The 19,907-nt window shown below is 33.0% G+C and overlaps 1 protein-coding gene across 5 annotated transcripts; it reads right to left on the bottom strand.

Annotated features, from left to right (window-relative positions):
* Window positions 1-8,204: 8,204 nt before the first annotated feature.
* On the bottom strand, window positions 8,205-18,435 carry LOC141716999 (putative metal-nicotianamine transporter YSL6). Of its 5 annotated transcripts, none has more exons than XM_074519129.1 (6): window positions 18,019-18,435; window positions 17,731-17,827; window positions 16,825-16,985; window positions 16,505-16,632; window positions 15,731-15,786; window positions 8,205-8,517 (listed from the first exon to the last, which is right to left on the bottom strand). In XM_074519129.1, exons 2-4 carry the CDS (start codon window positions 17,791-17,793, stop codon window positions 16,614-16,616), a joined length of 243 nt encoding a protein of 80 aa, XP_074375230.1. In that variant the 5' UTR covers window positions 17,794-17,827; window positions 18,019-18,435; the 3' UTR covers window positions 8,205-8,517; window positions 15,731-15,786; window positions 16,505-16,613. The 5 variants fall into 5 exon arrangements, with proteins under 5 accessions (XP_074375230.1, XP_074375232.1, XP_074375231.1 ...); XM_074519131.1 differs by having other exon boundaries at window positions 8,205-8,510; XM_074519130.1 differs by lacking the exon at window positions 8,205-8,517 and adding an exon at window positions 14,980-15,334.
* Between the last annotated feature and the right edge of the window lie 1,472 nt (window positions 18,436-19,907).

Here is a 19,907-nt window from a genome sequence, read left to right as displayed (position 1 = left end):
AGCGAAGTGTGGCCTCCGTCTTCTCAAGTTATCCTCTCTTCTTGCTCCTTGGTGGCTACAATATGTTTTCACATAATTGCCAAGCAAGAAGAGAATAAGAATATATATAGGCTACAATAGGGACCATGGATAATTAGGTTAGGCCTTCTACTTACATCTTGAGCCTAGCCCAATGTAATTAAATATTAATTCAATCCACTAAAGAATTAATATTTGCACTACCTTTCCTAATACCGTAATTTAATTAATTCAGTTCCAATATTATTTGCTTATTAAATTCCCCATATTTAAAATATCATATGTCCATTAATTAAATAAATTACTGATAATTTATTTAATTAATATCTTTTATCCTTGATCATCCACTCAACCTTTATTTAATTATGCCAGAATAAATTCCACCTGCAGGGTTTCACATAATTAAATCTTTTTGAGCTTTCAAGGGGACATCATTAACCCGAATATTATCAGGATATGGATTCCTTCAATAAATAATATCCACCATGTATATAATTCCATCACCCAAAATATAATGATATAATTCAAAAGAATTATTTCATATATAAATCAAAGCATGTAAATAATATACACGTGTCAAAAACTATTTCCGGATTAAAAACCTAAGCATTAATAATAACATAGAATCTTAGTTCTCCTTCTTAATCAGTATTAAGGGAACAATTCTAAATTTGATCATGTTCAATATACACAAAGTATACTAGCATTATTTATTAGTCAATATAAACTAATCTAAATAATACTACAGCCATACCAGTGGATTGTCCAACACCACTTGTGCTGTGAACCTTATTATATTATATAACCGTATTTAACAATCTAATATTCTGTATCCCATTTGATACTAGATTGTTCATAATATATAATATTAGACAACATGTAAACATTCAAATGATTCTCAAATAAACTGGCCAGAAATAAATGTACATACTTCAAATAAATATTTTCAGTATACACTAACAAAATAAGCAATAATTAATGTGCACATACAGTTTTTCAGGACATACACGTTAACTATTAACCCACAATGATTATGACTGTTTTATCTCACACTAACCAATATTTTTTAAAATATTATCGTTCAAGTAATGACCAAAAATAAACCAAGTAAATAAATACTATCACGACAGCATCAAAGCTTGATTTTTATCAGGATTTAAAAGTCATCAGAATATGGCTCCTTAACTCGAAAAGTGAATGTATATTCCTGTAATGCTTTATACAAATACTGATATGGTTTCATCAGAACTTAATTATCAGAACTTCCATCAGAACTTGTCCTCATAATTTATGCAATCTGACACATAAACTGTTCATCTAAAATAACATTGATCACCACAGTAATTTTCATTATTCATATGGAGTGTAAGTGTGTGCATTAAGCTAAATATCAGACATAGAGTAAAGCCTTATTCACTTCAGTACATCTTAGAAATAAGGCATAACTAAGAACTTTACTTAAAATATGTCATTATTCAGAAGTCTACTTTAGAATGAGTTCATGCATGAGTCCACCTCAACTATTTTGTGCTCATTTTATGCATCTTTTGAAATTCTATTTTACAGTGGCTTCCCAGTGTAAGTAAGTCATGACTGCTTATCATAATTTATGTTGTTATCAGAGTATTTCTCCAGTAATCATAGAGTGTGAAAAGTCACCAAGAAAATTTTATTTTGCTTTTCTAATGCATATTACTTAATACCAGCAATGCACTTGGGTCTTCCCTTCCACATTTTTTACTCTAGATCTCAAAGGAGTACCTGATTTTTATTTCTCTTCTTTTTTTTTCTTTTGATAAGTGAGGCTTATCAGCACTTAATACATTCACCAGATTTACTAACATCAGAACTTAACAAATAAGAAGCACTATTCTAGTTTTTGACTTAGTAATAAGATACACAAAGTAAATTTAACTAAGCTCGATATCAGAATTTGCTTGTGTTAATAGATTTCCACATAAATAATTACTTCAAACATGGGATCTTTAGTATATTAAAGATTATTAGGTCAGCATCTAGCACAGTTATCCTCATTGGATTGAATAGTCACAGAAATATTCATATCACTATCAGAGTTTAGAATTTCACATCAGACAACAATCAGCACTTAAGTAATTTTCAATTTAAGCACAGAATACACAAAAATAGTAATATCTGTAAATACTGATCATAAAGTCTGATGTATCATAACATAAACTAAGCAGATTTAGAGAAAGAACCTGAAACCATTCCAAGTTCATTTACCAATCTTGTAAAAGTAGCTTGACACATTGGTTTTGTGAAGATATCTGCTAGTTGTTGATCTGTAGGAACAAAATGCAATTCCACTATACCTTCATCCACATGTTCCCTTATGAAGTGGTACCTAATGCTGATGTGCTTTGTCATTGAGTGCTGAACTGGATTACATGTCATAACAATAGCACTTTGATTATCACAGTAAATAGGGATTTTAGAAAATTCTAACCCATAATCCAGTAATTGATTCTTCATCCAAAGAATCTATGCATAACAGCTTCCTGCAGCAATGTATTCTGCTTCTGCAGTTGATGTGGAAATTAACTTTTGTTTCTTGCTAAACCAAGAAACCAATATGCCTCCAAGTAATTGGCAGCTTCCACTTGTGCTTTTCCTGTCAATTTTGCATCCTGCAAAATCTGCATCTGAGTAACCTATTAGCTTAAAGTCTGATTCTCTAGGATACCACAACCCCAGATCAGTTGTACCCTTAAGATACTTGAAAATTCTTTTCACAGCTGTTAAGTGAGGTTCTCTTAGATCTGCTTGAAATCTTGCACAAAGACAGGTAGCATACATGATATCAGGTCTACTTGCAGTTAGATAGAGTAGAGAGCCAATCATACCTCTGTAATCAGTAATATCTACTGATTTACCAGTATCCTTATCCAACTTAGTTGCAGTGGCCATAGGAGTGGATGCACTTGAACAATCCTGCATTCCAAATTTCTTCAACAAATTTCTGGTGTACTTAGATTGACAAATAAAAGTTCTTTCTTCATTCTGCTTGACTTAAAGGCCCGGAAAATAGTTAAGTTCTCCCATCATACTCATTTGATATCTTGACTGCATCAGTTTGGCAAATTTCTTACAAAGTCTGTCATTTGTAGAACCAAAAATGATATCATCAACATATATTTGCACCAAAAGTAAGTCCTTTCCATGATTGAGATAGAACAGTGTTTTGTCAATAGTTTCTCTGTTAAATCCACTTTCCAGAAGAAACTGAGCTAATGTCTCATACCATGCTCTTGGAGCTTGCTTAAGGCCATAAAGTGCTTTATCAAGCCTGTAGACATGATTTGGAAATTTAGAATCTACAAAGCCTGGAGATTGTTCAACATATACTTCCTCTTCCAATTCTCCATTAAGAAAAGCACTTTTCACATCCATTTGAAAGACTTTAAACTTCTTGTAAGCAGCATAAGCCAAAAATATTCTTATGGCTTCCAATCTAGCAACTGGTGCAAATATTTCATCATAATCAATTCCCTCATGTTGAGAGTATCCTTTTGCAACCAGCCTTGCTTTGTTCCTTGTAATTATGCCATCACTGTCAGTTTTGTTTCTGAACACCCATTTTGTACCAACAACTGATCTGTTCCTTGGTCTTGGCACTAGGGTCCAGACTTTATTTCTTTCAAATTCATTTAACTCTTCTTGCATTGCTTGCACCCAATCAGCATCTTGAAGAGCTTCTTCCACTTTTTTGGTTCAGTCTGAGAAAGAAAAGAATGATAAAGACATTTATTTGATGTAGTTGTTCTAGTTCTGACATCTGCATTAGGATTTCCAATAATTAAGTCAGGTGTATGTGCTTTAGTCCACTTTCTTGGAGATGGAAGGTTTTCTCTAGAACTGGATGCTTCCCTATGATCCATGTTGTCTCCATCAACATTTTCTAATGCTCCCCCTGAAATTATGCTCTCTGAGTTGATTCCTTCATTATTTGAGTTTCCAGAAATATCAAAACATGAGTTTCCAGAATTATCAGAACTTGGCCCATCAGAACTTGAAGAGCATGTTGTAGGTTCTGATGCTTCTTGAGATGTGGTTGGATCTTTAGTATGCTCCCCCTGCACAGGTGCATTCTCCTTAGGCGTAGTCACCACAGTTTTAATAACATCAGAGTTTAATCCATCAGAGTTTGCAGTATCAGGATTTACAGAATCAGAATTTAAAACTTCATTTTCGTATCTCAGCTGATCATGATCATTGAAATCTTCAAGTCCAGTCATCTTCTTATCATCAAAAGAGACATTGATAGATTCCATGATAACCCTTGTTCTTAAATTGTAGACTCTGAAGGCTTTTGTAGAAAGTGGATATCCAACAAAAATTCCTTCATCAGCTTTTAGATCAAATTTGGATAGTTGTTCGGGATGAGTCTTAAGAACAAAACACTTGCATCCAAATACATGAAAATACTTCAGATTTGATTTCTTTTTCTTCACCATCTCATATGGTGTTTTTCCATGCTTGTTAATGAGTGTTGCATTCTAAGTAAAACAAGCAGTCTGCACAACTTCAGCCCAAAAATTGGTTGGCAACTTTGCTTCATCAAGCATAGTTCGTGCAGCTTCAATAAGAGTTCTATTCTTTCTTTCAACAACTCTATTTTGTTGTGGAGTTCTAGGAGCAGAAAATTCCTGCTTTATTCCATGGTCTTTGCAGAACTCTTCCATGATCAAATTCTTGAACTCAGTGTCATTATCACTTCTTATGATCTTCACAGAATCTTTGACCAATTTATCCAGTTGCTTGACATGATCAATCAAGATGGATGCAGTTTCACTTTTTGTGTGCAAGAAATACACCCATGTGTATCTGGTGAACTCATCCACTATGACCATAACATATTTCTTCTTTGCAATAGACATGACATTAATTGGACCAAATAGATCAACATGTAGTAGGTGATAAGGCTCAAGAATTGATGATTCGGTCTTGCTCTTGAATGAAGATTTTCTTTATTTTGCCTTCTGACATGAATCACAAAGGCCATCAGGAGCAAATACTGATTTTGGCAATCCTCTCACAAGATCTTTCTTGACTAGTTCATTTATATTGTTGAAATTTAAATGAGAGAGTTTCTTGTGCCAATCCCAGCTTTGTTCAATTGATGCTCTACTCAACAGACAGATTGTAGAACCATCAGTACTTGTTGAAAGCTTGGCTTCATAAATGTTACCATGCCTGTATCCTTTTAGAACAACTTTACATGTAGATTTGCTTACAACTTCACAATGTTCTTCAAAGAAATCAACATGATAACCTCTGTCACAGATTTGACTCACACTCAGCAGATTGTTTTTAAGTCCTGAGACCAGAGCTACATTTTCAATGATGACATTCCCAAGATTGATATTGCCATATCCCAGAGTTTTTCCAATGTTGCCATCTCCATAAGAAACACCTGGGCCAGCTTTCTCCACAAAGTCTGATAGCAGGGCTTTATTTCCAGTCATATGTCCTAAACATCCACTGTCCCGAACTAGGATGTTCTTCCTGTTGCCATGCAATCACAAAGACCACTAATGATTAGTTTTAAGGACCCAGACTTGCTTGGATCCTTTGGCCTTTTTAAGTTTGTTAACATTTGCAGCGGATTTAGCATCAGAGTTTATGTTAACAGTTTTATTATCAGAATTTGCAATATTAGACTTTGCATCAGAACTTACACTAGAAGGAATAATGCTAACTTTCTTTACAGAAGGTTTTATTTGATAATAATCATAGTACAAACTATGATATTCCTTACAAGTATAAATAGAATGCCATAAACTACCACAATGAAAATAAGGATTTTGTGGCTTATATCTAACAGACTGACTCTTAACTCCTGATTTTGAAGGTAAGGAGTTTATATTCTTATTCTTCCTGCAAAAAGAAGCCAGATGGTTAGAATTTTTACAGTTATGATATGTTTTTCTAGGAGCATTAGGAACAGGCTTATAATTGTTACTTTTGTTCACACCTTCCTTTCCATTCCTATTTTTCCTAGGTGGCTTTACCTTGTTTACATTCTTAACGTCTTTCAGCTTATGCTTAAGCTGCTTCTTTGTCATTAAGCCTATGTTAACTTCGGTTGGCTTATCCTGTTTAGGTTTGTCAGAAGTTATTTTCTCCTTAACTTCTGATTTATCAATATCAGACTTTGTAGTTACAAACTAAACAGGATTTATCTTTGGTTTTTGTTTAACAACTATAGGCTCAGTTTCTACAGTTCCCTTACTGTTCTTATCATCTCCATAACCCAAGCCCTCTTTCCAGTTTCCACTACTAAGAATATCCTGAGTTGCTTTACCAGAGTTAGTCCAAGTCCTGATAATCTCTCTTTCCTTTTCTAACTCAGTTTTTAGATATTCATTCATTTTTAACACATCATCCCTAACATAAAAGGCATCATCTCTATCTTTCTGAGTTTGATGGAACATGACTAACTCCTTTTCTAAATAATCATTCCTCTTTTTATAAGCAAGATTTTCAGAAGTTAATCTTTCACATGTTAAAGTTTGATCTTTATAACTAATGAACATGGTTTTAAGATAGTTTCTCAACTCAGTAATATCATCAATATGAAAGGCATAAGTAGTTTGAGGTACCTTTAAGTCAGCAGTATCAGAACTGCTATCAGCATTTGCCATCAAGGCATAATTTTCCTCATCCTCAGAATCTGAAGCATCTGACCAGCTTTTCTTCTTTGTGACAAGAGCCTTTCCTTTGTCACTTTTCCCTTTTCTGCAATCTGGAGATATGTGGCATTTCTCACCATAGTTGTAGCATTTAACATTTGAGTAATCTCCTCTGTCAGACTTTCCTCCTTTGCCTTCAGATTTTCTGAAACCTTTCTTTTCAGAACTTGCACCTTTCCTGGAAAACTTCTTTCCTCTCCTGAATTTTCTGTACGCAATATTTGTGATCCCTTTCACCATAAGAGCACACAACTTCATCATCTCCTCATCATGGTCCATCTCAGGTATACTTTCAGTTTCTGAGTCATCATCACTATCAGAACTTGATGACTCAATATCAGACTTTGTGATGAGAGCTTTTTCCTTGCCTTTTCTTGAGGCAGCTACTTTGGGACTTTCCTCCTCAGCCACAAAGGCAACTGTTCTTGACTTTCTTCCATTCCTCTTGCTTCTTTGTTTCATCTCAAGTTCATGAGTCTTGAGCATCCCATAAATTTCATCAAGAGTTGTTTCATCAAGATTATAGTTGTCTCTTATTATTGTGTCCTTCAAATCCCATCTTTCAAGAAGAGCTAACAGGAACTTAAGATTTGAATCTTCAATATCATACTCTTTGTCAACTAGTGACAGATCATTCAAGAGTTTGACAAATCTATCATATAAATCAGTCAATGACTCATCAGGCTTTGAGTCAAAGTGCTCATACTCTTGAGTGAGTATTGTCTTCATGTTCTTCTTGATTGAATCAGTTCCCTGACACCTTGTTTCCAAAGCATCCCATATCTCTTTTGCAGTCTTGCAGTTAATTACCCTGTTTGACATGACATTGTCTATGGCAATATACAGCAAGTGTCTTACCTTTGCATCCTTTACAATTGATGAGATATCTTCAGCAGTGTAATCACTTTTCTCCTTTGGTACAGACTTTGCTGGCTGACCTGCAACTTCCACAGAGAGTTTGGTTGGCATATGTGGTCCTTCATAAATCATGTCGAGATATTCTGGATCTGTAGCTTCAAGAAACATAGCCATCTTCACTTTCCATAAGGAATACTTAGAAGGTTTCAACATGGGAACTCTTATAGTCTCATATCGACTATGAGTTACAGTTTTTGGAGGATCTTCAGTTTTGGTGGGCTTGGTTGGAGTTTCTTCTTTAGACATGATTGATTTTGGATCTTAAACTGTTTGTGTGTTAACAGAAGGCTCTGATACCACTTGTTAGGTCACACACACTGTAGAAGGGGGTTGAATACAGTGTTTAGCACAATCAAATTGAATATAAGAGCTCAAATAACAGAAAATAGATTTTATTCAACACAATAAACTCTGTTACAATATGGAACTGTCCTCTCTCAGTGATGAACAAATTATCACGATAGCTGCTAGAGTTGCAAAGAATAATAACTTCATAACACTTATAGTGTAAACTCTATGCATGTGTATATATACTACACAGTTACAAGATAATCTTCTAATTGATATGGAATATAATTCTGCTTCCTAAAATATATCAACTAGTTATCTTTTCTTCCAAGTTTTCTATTCTTCATAGAATTCCTTCTTCATGCACAATTCTTTCTGTCTTAGTCTCGATCTTCTTTCCTTTCAATCAGTCGCCTGCCTTATCTAAAAGTCATCTTAAGTCCTGATATTATCTCCTGATAAATATCTTCTGAACCTTAAGTTCTGATAACTTAAGTTCTGATATCTTAAGTTCTGTCTTCAGTATAAGTGCTGATTTCCAGTTAAGTATTGATTTGTCCTGTTATGTAAGATCTGAAAACTAAACACAAATCATATTACACATGACATTATCAAATAAATCTAACAAACAGAAAATCCCGAAAACACATAAAATACATTCAATACACATACAACGAGATAAAACGAATAACACAATTAAATACATGCCTAAATTACGGATCGATTTATATAAATGCATTTTAAACACGTAACAAGTATCATATTGAATCTTATCGGATCCGAAAATACATTACGTAGCCACTAAGTAACTATAAAATGATACAATTTATTATCAGATTTGGATAATTATCAAAACTGGGCTTCTTATAAAACACTTTATACGAAAATAATGCAAAAATATCACGTCTCTCGAGAATACGGGTTTTAGTGATATACCGAAATGATTATCGTATCGAAAATTGTACGCCGGGATGCGTACGGGTCAAACTGTAATCCGGATTGCAAAAGTTAAAACACGGAAAATGTCCGGAATTACTAGATTAGGTTAGGAAGGAGTTTTCGGAAGAGTTTCGGGTTGTAAAAATGTAAAAACGGTTGAAGTTGGACGATTCCCGGCTTTATAAAATGATTTTATAATTACTCAGAAAATAATTTGTAAATCCATAAATCATTATAAAATCATATAACAGTCCAAAATTACCCGAAAAATATCACAATTATCTATATTTTATTCTGCACATATAAAAATTCAAATACTCAAATAATATCACATATAAACACCCAAACACCAATTCCAATTATCCTCTAATTCACTAAAATTCACATAAACAATTCCAAATAATTATAAAAATAATATCTGAAAATATGGGATATTATAATCTACCCCCCTTATAAGGATTCCGTCCTCGGAATCAGCAGAAGAAAGCACTACGGGTCTTCTAGCCAACTTTCCATTCCCAAATAATCTCAATTTTCCAAAATCTCGAATAAATCTTGTATTTCTTATATAATAAAACTTTTACAGGAGCTTCGTTGTGCACCACTGTTCCATCTACATCTTTTGACCAATTCCTCAATAGAATTTCTTTTACTACTTGCGAGAAAAAGAATAGAGAGAAAGATAGAGAGAAAGAAAAAGAAAAAGAGATAGATAGAAAGAGAAGTAAAAAAACAAGTTGACTTGGTATATGCCACTGATATTATAATCGCATTGCAGTCCAGTGTTGCTCTTGGTAACCCCATCACATAACCCTGCTTTCACTTGACCAGGATAACTCAGCTTAACTTGATTAGCATACCTTCGAATGTTGGAAATGATAAAAAAACATGGAATTTCAAAAAGAAAAGAATTTGATACCATAACGAGACCAAAATTTGAATTTGAGAAAAAGTATTGTTGAAATAAAAGAATAATTGAGAGATCAATGTGATCAAATGAACTTGGTATTCCGTGCCCAAATTAAGACACTACTAAAGGTTGTTAACCTTCATGTATTCAAAATACACACAAGTGATGGTGTCCCGTCCAACTCCTATGACACAGAAAGGTATACCTTGTGTCCCCTATAGTTAGGGTTGTTCATCTCACTCAGAATAAAAGAATATTTAAGGAATCCAAAATCAAATGAATAAAATTGAAAAGATTTCAAAGCTGTTATTTCTGGAGAAAAATGAAATTCAGAAAACAAGATTCTGGAACAAAATGATTAAACGAGTTTTAGGGAATATATCCTCTAACCGATACCTCTTTTGAGAGAGGTCAAAAGAAATTATGGAAAGAGAAGGTATTGCCAAAGTCTTAATACTTATCTTCTATTTGAACTTTTAAGTTGACTCGCCATATGATTCTAGACGCCTCTTCATGTTCCAAGAAATATCGATAATCTTCATTTTCGTCAAATCATAGTAGCCTCAGAAGATTCCACCATAGAAGTTTGCAGCTTCCCGGAGTCCCATCCAGCTGAATACAACCATCTCGAACGAATGTGCCTATCTTGACTTACTCGTTGGTACTATATCCAATATTCCAACTGGAACTCGATATGAGCTCAAACATCCTCACATAGCTATACACACTCCTACACACTCTCGTTTCTAGTTTACTATAACCTCAGCTGTGATACCAACCTGTAACGCCCCCAAACCCGGGGTCAGAGGATTTGGTCGTCACTATGAAACCTCAATCCAAATTAACCTGTTAAATCAATAAATAAATGCCAGCGAAAGATATTTAACATAAATGACCCCAACTAATCCAAGATCTTTTAAGGTTACATTTCTAGAAACAAGAATTCCAAATTCCATAAATAAATTTTCACTTTCTTTTAAAACTCTTTTCAATAAATTCCAACTCAAAACTAAAACCACTAGTATAACTTCGAAATGAAGTATACTAGGCCCAAATAAAATATACAACTATAATATAATATAATATAAATAAATTTACACAATAAACTTACACTAGTTCGCAAATCCTGGACCAACCACCTTCCAAAAGCTTCTTTTTTGCTTCATCGAGTTACGCAGCTAAACAGCGCAAGTTAATCCTAACTGGAGGTTAAATTTGAAAACAGGCAATTATGAGCGAAAGAAATGCTCAGCAAGTTCATTATAGCATATATATGGTCATTTTGATATAAAATCGACATCTGCATTAGAGCAGAACATTTAAAATCATAATTGCTGAATCATAAAATTTTAGTTGAGGAACCCCATAATTGATTCCTTAATTGTATTCAAAACCATTTTGATATTTTTGAGCGAAATGCTTCAGCAATAATTTGAATATTGACGAGAATAAAACTCGTAAAACAGTGTTTACGGAAATATCGTAAACCACAATAACATGAAACAATGATTATGGATTGAATCATAAACTTTACTCAAAACCGAACTTTTGAAATTAATACTTATTTTTTTGTCATATCAAATTAGATATCAATACGATCTTTGATGCTCACAACATCCCATACTGAAGTCAACATCAATCATCTATACTAATACCATCTTTGATATTTAACAACAATGTAAGTATCAGCATAAATCAGAATCTGAATCAAAACTGCATTTTACTATTACTCCAAAATGAAAACAGTTGATAAATCATTTATTCTATGATTATCCAAAACAATAAAGAAATTTAGATTTCAATTTAGATTGGAACCAATTATATTTCATGATGTTTCCGATGATCATTCGCGAAAAAACACCGGTATCCCACAGCCATACCGTAAGTATAGGTACTACCCGTATCCCGTAATAATACGGTACCTATAGGGCGCCGAAAAAGGCATAACAAGCCTTGAAAGATATTACAGCTGGACCGATATCTCGATCACCTATGATGTACCAGTAACCATTCCAATCTTAAAAACCCTTTTTTATTGAAAAAGGAGCCGAATCAATCGACATCCTAATTAATTTTATTCCCCCATTCACTTGGGCAGGAATACTCGCAACAAAATCATCTTTCTCAAAATCCAAAATATTTATAAATACAGTAATTTGATAAGTAAAATCACCTAGCTATTCTGAACATAGAATAACAGAAGAATACTTGCATAAACAAAATCATTTAATTTCGCGATATGTAAAACATTTATTTATTCCGAACTGAGAATAGGGAAAGCAATACTTGCATAAGAATATTTAAAATAAATATCACTTGAACGATAAGTGATGATAGGGATACTTGCCTTTGAGATTTAGCAGTTAGTCACACTAGCAATGACGCATCTATTCTGATATTCTCTCTCAAAATATCACCGTCCTTCTTTTCAACACTTCACTACTATGCTGCTCCTGTGATTGCTAGTAGCTAGATATCTTATACCATTCCACCCCATTCTTTATCCAATACCTTGTCATGATCAATTCTAACGATCCGCATCTATAATTAAAAGATATAGCTTTAATCGTCTAAACGATAATAACTCGACGAACTGCGCGTCAAAACCCTAATGTCTACCCATACGATAGCCCCCACGTAAAAGAAACATTCAAACACAAAACTTTTGACCCACGTACGCAAATAATTCACATAGCACATAAGCACATAACTCATGTATCACATAATTCATATCACACACGCCTCGGTTCGTCAAAAGGTTCGACTCAATATGTTTAAAACTGAAACCGGGTCAAAAATATGATTTATCGATCAAAAATTGACTCAGAATGATTTAAAAATCAAACAGTCTTTCAATACAAAAGAAATTAGGTCTCAAGAGTACATTTATTGAAATCGGAGTATTTTTCTGAGTCTAGAGGCGTTCGTTTCGTATTCAACGGACGAACGGTTTATTTTCTAGAAATAAAATAAGAATAAAATATAAATAAATCAATTAATAATAATATTAATTGATTTTTTTGAATACCAAAATATGATTTTTAAAAACTTGAAAAATAATCTTTAGGAATTATTTGAATTAATTATGAATAATTATACTTTATTTAACTATTTATAAATAAAATTAATTGATTAAATATATTAATCAATTAATTATATCCATAAATAATCAATTAAAATAAATTATAAATAATTAAATCAAATAGAATTTTCTTGAAAATAATAAAATAAAATAAAATTTTGGAATTTAAAAACAATTCAGTTAATTATTAAATTATTAACCAAATTAAATTTTGAAATTAAAAATGATTTTAGGATTTAAAACTGAATTTTGATTTTAAAAAAATCAAAAAACACAGAAACAAGTTCTGGTTTTCAGTCATCTTCTTCCCTGGATTGAATGGCGGCATAGACGGTGGCAGGTGGCCGGGACTTGAAGAACAGGTCGCCGGATTCTGGGTTTCCCCAGAAAATGGTCGGCCTGTTCCGGTCCGGCGAGCCTCTATCCCGCCCCAAAACCGTCCAATCGAACCATTTTTTCACACCAAACTACTCCTTATCACTCATGCGACTCAGAACCAACAAAATCAACCGCAGAACATCGACCAAACTCGGAACCCAATCAAATTCCGGCCTCGAACTCATATTTTCCGGCAAAACACGGAAAAACCACAATTCTTAACCAAATTCAATGTACTATATACCAAATTAAAGCTTGAAAAATATACAATCTATCTACATGATCAAAATAATCAGATCCAATACCTATTAACCAAAAAAATCAAAATAAAAACCGATGAAAATCGAAAACTCGGTTTGCACAAACATATAATCAAACCATCAATATTTTGACATAATTCGATCCTAATTAACACTTAGAAGCTAGTTGAAGCATCACAAACATAAAACAAACATCCAGAATCAAGAACACAATCCGTGTTCATAATTGAAAAAAATAAAATTTGCAATACCCCATATTATGCAATGATGTTGGTATTAAATAAAGGGCTCTTCAAGGGCTTCGTTTCGGTTATTCATACATCAAAAACGGATTACTGAGGCTCCTGGAATCATCAATCAAAGATCAGGAACAAAACTTCACCCCCACTTTTGTTCTTGAATTTTTGTTTTTAATGAAAAAAAAATACAAGAAAATGGGCTATTTATATTATTACAAAAATAGACACCCTAAAATCAAATAAGAGTGTTTTTATCCCTTAATTAAAATAATTAAGCCCCCAAAATTATAATTACGGGGAATAATTTGAAAAACAGTAAAGTATAAGATTCGTCTCAAAATTTCCTCAAAATTTGTGAATAATTCAAAAATGCAGAAATACTGGGTATTTAAAATACGAATAATTTGATAAAAATAAAAACATGAATTTTGTTGGCTTTGACGTCCCGGTGGGGTTCCAGTCCGTATATTTTTGAAAAACATAAATGCTTCCGAAATAAAGAGAAAATCCCGAAAACACATAAAATACATTCAATACACATACAACGAGATAAAATGAATAACACAAATAAATACACGCCTAAATTACGGATCGATTTATATAATTGCATTTTAAACATGTAACAAGTATCATGTTGAATCTTATCGGATCCAAAAATACATTACTTAGCTGCTAAGTAACTATAAAACGATATAATTTATTATTAGATTTGGATAATTATCAAAACCGGGCTTCTTATAAAATACTTTATACGAAAATAATGCAAAAATATCCCGTCTCTCGAGAATACGGGTTTTAGTGATATACCGAAATGATTATCGTATCGAAAATTGTACGCCGGGATGCGTACGGGTCAAAATGTAATCCGGATTAAAAAGTTAAAACGCGGAAAATGTCAGGAATTGCCAGATTAGGTTAGGAAGGAGTTTTCGGAAGAGTTTCGGGTCGTAAAAACGTAAAAAAGGTTGAAGTTGGACGAATCACGGCTTTATAAAATGATTTTATAATTACTCAAAAAATAATTTATAAATCCATAAATCATTATAAAATCATATAACAGTCCAAAATTACCCGAAAAATATCACAATTATCTATATTTTATTCTGCACATATAAAAATTCAAATACTCAAATAATATCACATATAAACACCCAAACACCAATTCCAATTATCCTCTAATTCACTAAAATTCACATAAACAATTCCAAATAATTATAAAAATAATATCTGAAAATATGAGAAATTGCAGTTACTGCCTTGTTGAGGATTGTAGATAACTACATAAACTACATGAGTAACTAATAATACCTCTTTAAAAGTTACAATGTACATTCTGAACTTGATGAATATCTTCACAGTTTCAGTTTAGTAGCTACAAATCAAAATTGTGATTGCGAATTGATCATAACTCAAGTAACAAGACATCAACCATCCATTAGATATTGAATGGCTTTGGTTACAGAAAGCATATGCTTTCCCTTTTGATTAAATTGGCCTCAACTATCTTACAACTCAACAAGTAGAGAAGTCAATATCTTCGAGATCAGTTTCTCTTTCTCTCATGAAAATGTTTAGCAGCACTGAGCCATCTATTGACAGTGGTATATTCAGAATATGTATTGTGGCATCCACCAACTTTGAGATATGGCTAGCATTTATAGTCAAAAGACCCAGCACAATTTCATCTGATATGTTGTACTCCCATAATTTGATATCAAAAGCTACTAGTTCATATTAAATGGCCCAACAAAATTTCTTCCATTATCACAACACCTAGTTCTTTGTTCTAGTATACCCACAATGTAAATTTGCTAAACCACAAAACTCTCTCACTATAAGCTCTCAAGGGGCAGCATCTTTAAAAAAACTAGAGAGATGGAATTTCAACTTCTCTTCCAGACACAAATTTTGCAAACACGAAAGCAATCTATTTAAAATTGTGTTCATAAGGATAATAAACTAATACCACGTAGGTCAGACATTACCTTTCAGGAGCAGTAGAAAAAAGATCTTCAACTTCACCTGTTCGAAGGGACCCATCCTGAGAAAAATTCAGACAACCCTTGATTAACTAATGAAAACTTTAGTTTGCCTAAAGGACACAGTTTGCAAGTGATAACTGATAAACCCCGTTAGGTCATCTTTTTCTTCTTTGCATGTCACAAAATCTAAATTGGACTGTTTGATTGATAATTTTTTACTCAAACAGACCTGCAAATTAAATTTCAACAAGTAATATGGCGAGAGGATTTATCACTTATTCTAGTTTGCATTTTGACTTGATAAATCAGTACTACCTCCTGCTTGTGAGTACATTTTGTCATTTTTTTGTAGTAACTTTGAAGTTACACACAATTAATTGCACTATCTAAACAGACATTAACTTCTATCAAGTAAAATTTCTTTTACTTTAAGTAACTAAGTAATTCAAAGCAACATTTTTAAGGTAACTAATAACCCCACTAGGCCACGAGGCAACATCATCTGAAAAATTCTAAATTCTTTCACAAGAAACTGTGGTTGCTGGTCTGAGAAAACTAAATGCAGCTTATGCAATACATATTCACATATATTATAGTATCAACTGACTGTATCATACTTAAAGAAATCAAATCAAGAATTCAAGATACGTAGAGTATTACCAGCAACCTTATCATAATATCCAGCAGGTTATTGAGGTTATTGACGTTCACGCTTCACAAAGATAAGCAGTGCATAAATTGGAAGTGCTGACAGTTAGCAGAGAAGCAAGAACTTACACCATCGATGTCCAACGTTGAAAAGGTCTCTTTCATAAAGTCAACAACTTCATTTGTAAGTTCTACGGTCTACGGAAACCTAGAGCTCCGAATAGATTCTACTTGAAACCTAGAGCTCCGAATTTTTTCTGAGAAACAAGAACAGCATAAAGTTTACACAAGTAAAATTACATCTTCGCATTATAAAAATGTGAATTCTATAACAAAACACGGGTAGAAGAGATATGAACGCAGTAATACTAGATAAAAACTAACATTTGCATATTAACAAAACACGGGTAGTAAAGATATGAATGCAGTAATACTAGATAAAAACCAACCTCCTACAGCTCGAGCCACTGCATGGAACGCAACTGCTTCGTGTTTGCTCTGAAAATGTTGTAAATTGGTGCTCAGCACCAGAATGCGTGTGGAAGCTATTTATCAACGTTGTTGTGGCAGTTCCACTAGGATATGTGAGCTTATAATCCATGACCATAACCTGACAACCAAAGACAGCAAAATTAGTCAAGCAGTCATTATGCAGCAATGAGCAGACAAGACATAGTAATAGTATCACATGTGAGTCCCTCCTAGCACCCAAATAACACTACTGACCAATCATAAAGAGCCTCTAATAGCCCCCGATTAATACTACTGCCCCATCAAAACTCTGGAATGTAGTTTACAGCCTAAACTAACTTTAAAATATATTGTAGTCCTCTATATTATTACCCTTATAGCTAGTGACATGATAAACCCAAAGAATTTAAAAAGTCTGTACTAGATCTTCACGGCTCAATCCTTCGTCTCATTAATATCCTTAATTTTCTTACTAGCAGTCTTTAAAATGATTCATATATACTGTAGAATGATTCATTTAAATAATTTATAACATTTTAAGGTTACTTTCATGTCATTAGTAGGGAACTTGGGATCGGTGTGGCTGAAGTAGCTCATAGTTGCACCTGCACAAACTACAATTGTAAATTATACCAAAATTGTATTTATTTTATGAAGTCTTGCCATGATTTCTTGCAACCAAGAAGGACCTTTGACCGGTAAAGATAAGATTTTGCATCCCAAAGAAAGAAGCTCACAAACTGACAATGGATATAATTTCATTTTCTCTAGTAATATAAAGTAAGTACGAGTAGTAACATAGATAATTTGATTATTCAAAATTTTATGTAGGTGAAAGTCAGTAATCAAGTATAAAATTTAAAAGTATAAGCTTAGACCCATACCTTTCGAAGAGGGGTGAGGCTGAAAATGCCGAGAAAACTGACAACATAAATGAAGATCATCATCCATAACAAGCCTAGGTCATTGCCGTCTTCCTTTCTGTTACCAAGGTAGTCCACACCAATTAGTTTATATGTTTTGTCATCCATTGAAAGTAAATATGACCAAAAACCACTTATTAAGACCCACACTAATATATAAAAATTAAATTGATACCGAACAACATGGCTAAAATAAAACCAAAAAGAAAACATTTATGTTATCGGGTGGACAAAGAACTGATCTTATACCCTTATAACTGATGACGAACTATAAGATAATAGAATCCGAAACCTGGAAGTGCAGGCATAGCGCAAGAGGAAACAAGCTTAAGAGACTTCTCGACCTCAACGAGACAAACAGAGGCGGGTTATACCTTAAAATCGAAACAAATCAAGGTTAACCCGTTGATTCTGAGCCAAAACCAAACTTGAACCCTAAAGTCTTGAAAAACACTCTTCGATTGAAACCCCGAATAGAAACCCATATTAGTGAAAGCCTAACCCCAAAATTTTGAACCTATTTTTTAGAGAGTGGAAATTGAAACCTTATTTAGCCCCAAACGAAATCCTAAGTAACCCCAAATAAAATCCCCAAATTTTGAAGCCCGGCATCTTCTAATGAAAACCCTAATTTTGAGACAAAACAGAGAGAGGTGGTTCGTTGAGTGTGCGAGGGTGTGTGTTTAATTGTGAGTATTCAAGCCCCTTTCCGGTTTTTGTCTAAAATTTCAAAACATTACCGCTTCCCAATTTTCAACCCCCGCCTCAACATTTTTTATTTTAATTAATTTTTTTCTGTTCTTAAATAATGTTTTTAACATTTAATTATGAATAATAAATAAATTCAACTATATATTATAAATCAATTCACTAATGACTTGATAAGTTTTTAAACTTTCAATTACACTAATATTATTATTTTTGAAAAATAAATAAAATATGTATTTCAAATATAACTACACTAATTAATATTGTTTTTAATATTTTTTTATGAAAAATGAAGAAATTCAAAAATATAAAAATATTGTAAATAAATCCACTAGTAACTTGTTAAGTTTTATAAAGCGTTAAATTTATCATTATAATATTTTAAATCATTGCACTAATATTAATAACTTCTAAAAATAAATAAAGTATATATTCAATTATTATTTTATTTCTATGTAAAAAATTACTAATTAGTTAAATTCAAAAAAATCATCTTTAATTATATATTTCATTTTGGTAACACATTTTGACTCTACCGCAATATCAAAAAAGAGGGGTTGCAGTAGATATTGGTTTTGAAGGCTATTATTACACTTTTCTTTGCAACCCCACTGTGAAGTGTTGCAGAATCCAATCTATGGCATAGTGTTAGGAAGCATTTTCCGTATATTTGAGTTTAGCTTTGAAGCACACGATAAAGTTGTCTCGTGAGTAGAGCAACTTCACTCTCATCGATATTTTGGAGTTCCTGGTTTAACTCCTCGTCATTTTCATCTTCATCAATTAATATGGCCTTTAGAGCCATATTTTTCTTTTTATCCTCCACCTTTGGAGCAACCTTTTCCGGAACATTATCTTCTTCGTAAGCACGAAGATTTCCGAATAGGTTATCAATCTTATACTCATTTAAGTTGTGCATCTCTTTTATAGTAGTGACTTTAACCATCCAACTAGGAGGTAGAGATTTGAGCACTCTTTTATTCTTTTCATTTTGAGTATAATTCTTTCCAAGTTGAGATAACTCATCGATAATACGAGTAAATCTTGTTTCCATATCGATGATATTTTCTCCTTCTTGGAGTTTAAAGTTCTCGTATTCTTGGATCAATGTATCCATCCGAGAGTCTTTTATATCAGTGGTTCCTTCATAGGTTACCACTAATTTGTTCCACATTTCTTGTGCCGACTTGCAATTATTTACTCTTTTATATTCTTTTTCTACAAGTGCACTTGTGAGAACCATTTCCGCCTTTGCGGCTATATTCATTGTGGCTTCTTCCTCTAAGTTGTATTCACTAACCTTCTTTTCGACGATGATATCATCGATAGTTTTGGTAGGAATGCGAACACCGTCTTCGATAGCCATCCAAACTTTGACTCCTTGAGATCTAGCATATATGCGAAACCTCGTTTTCCATGTTGCAAAGTTG

This window comes from Apium graveolens, chromosome 4 (assembly GCF_009905375.1).
Source record: "Apium graveolens cultivar Ventura chromosome 4, ASM990537v1, whole genome shotgun sequence".
Taxonomy (NCBI): domain Eukaryota; kingdom Viridiplantae; phylum Streptophyta; class Magnoliopsida; order Apiales; family Apiaceae; genus Apium; species Apium graveolens.
Note: the sequence above shows the minus strand (reverse complement) of the source record. Positions and strands in the feature narration are given on the sequence as shown.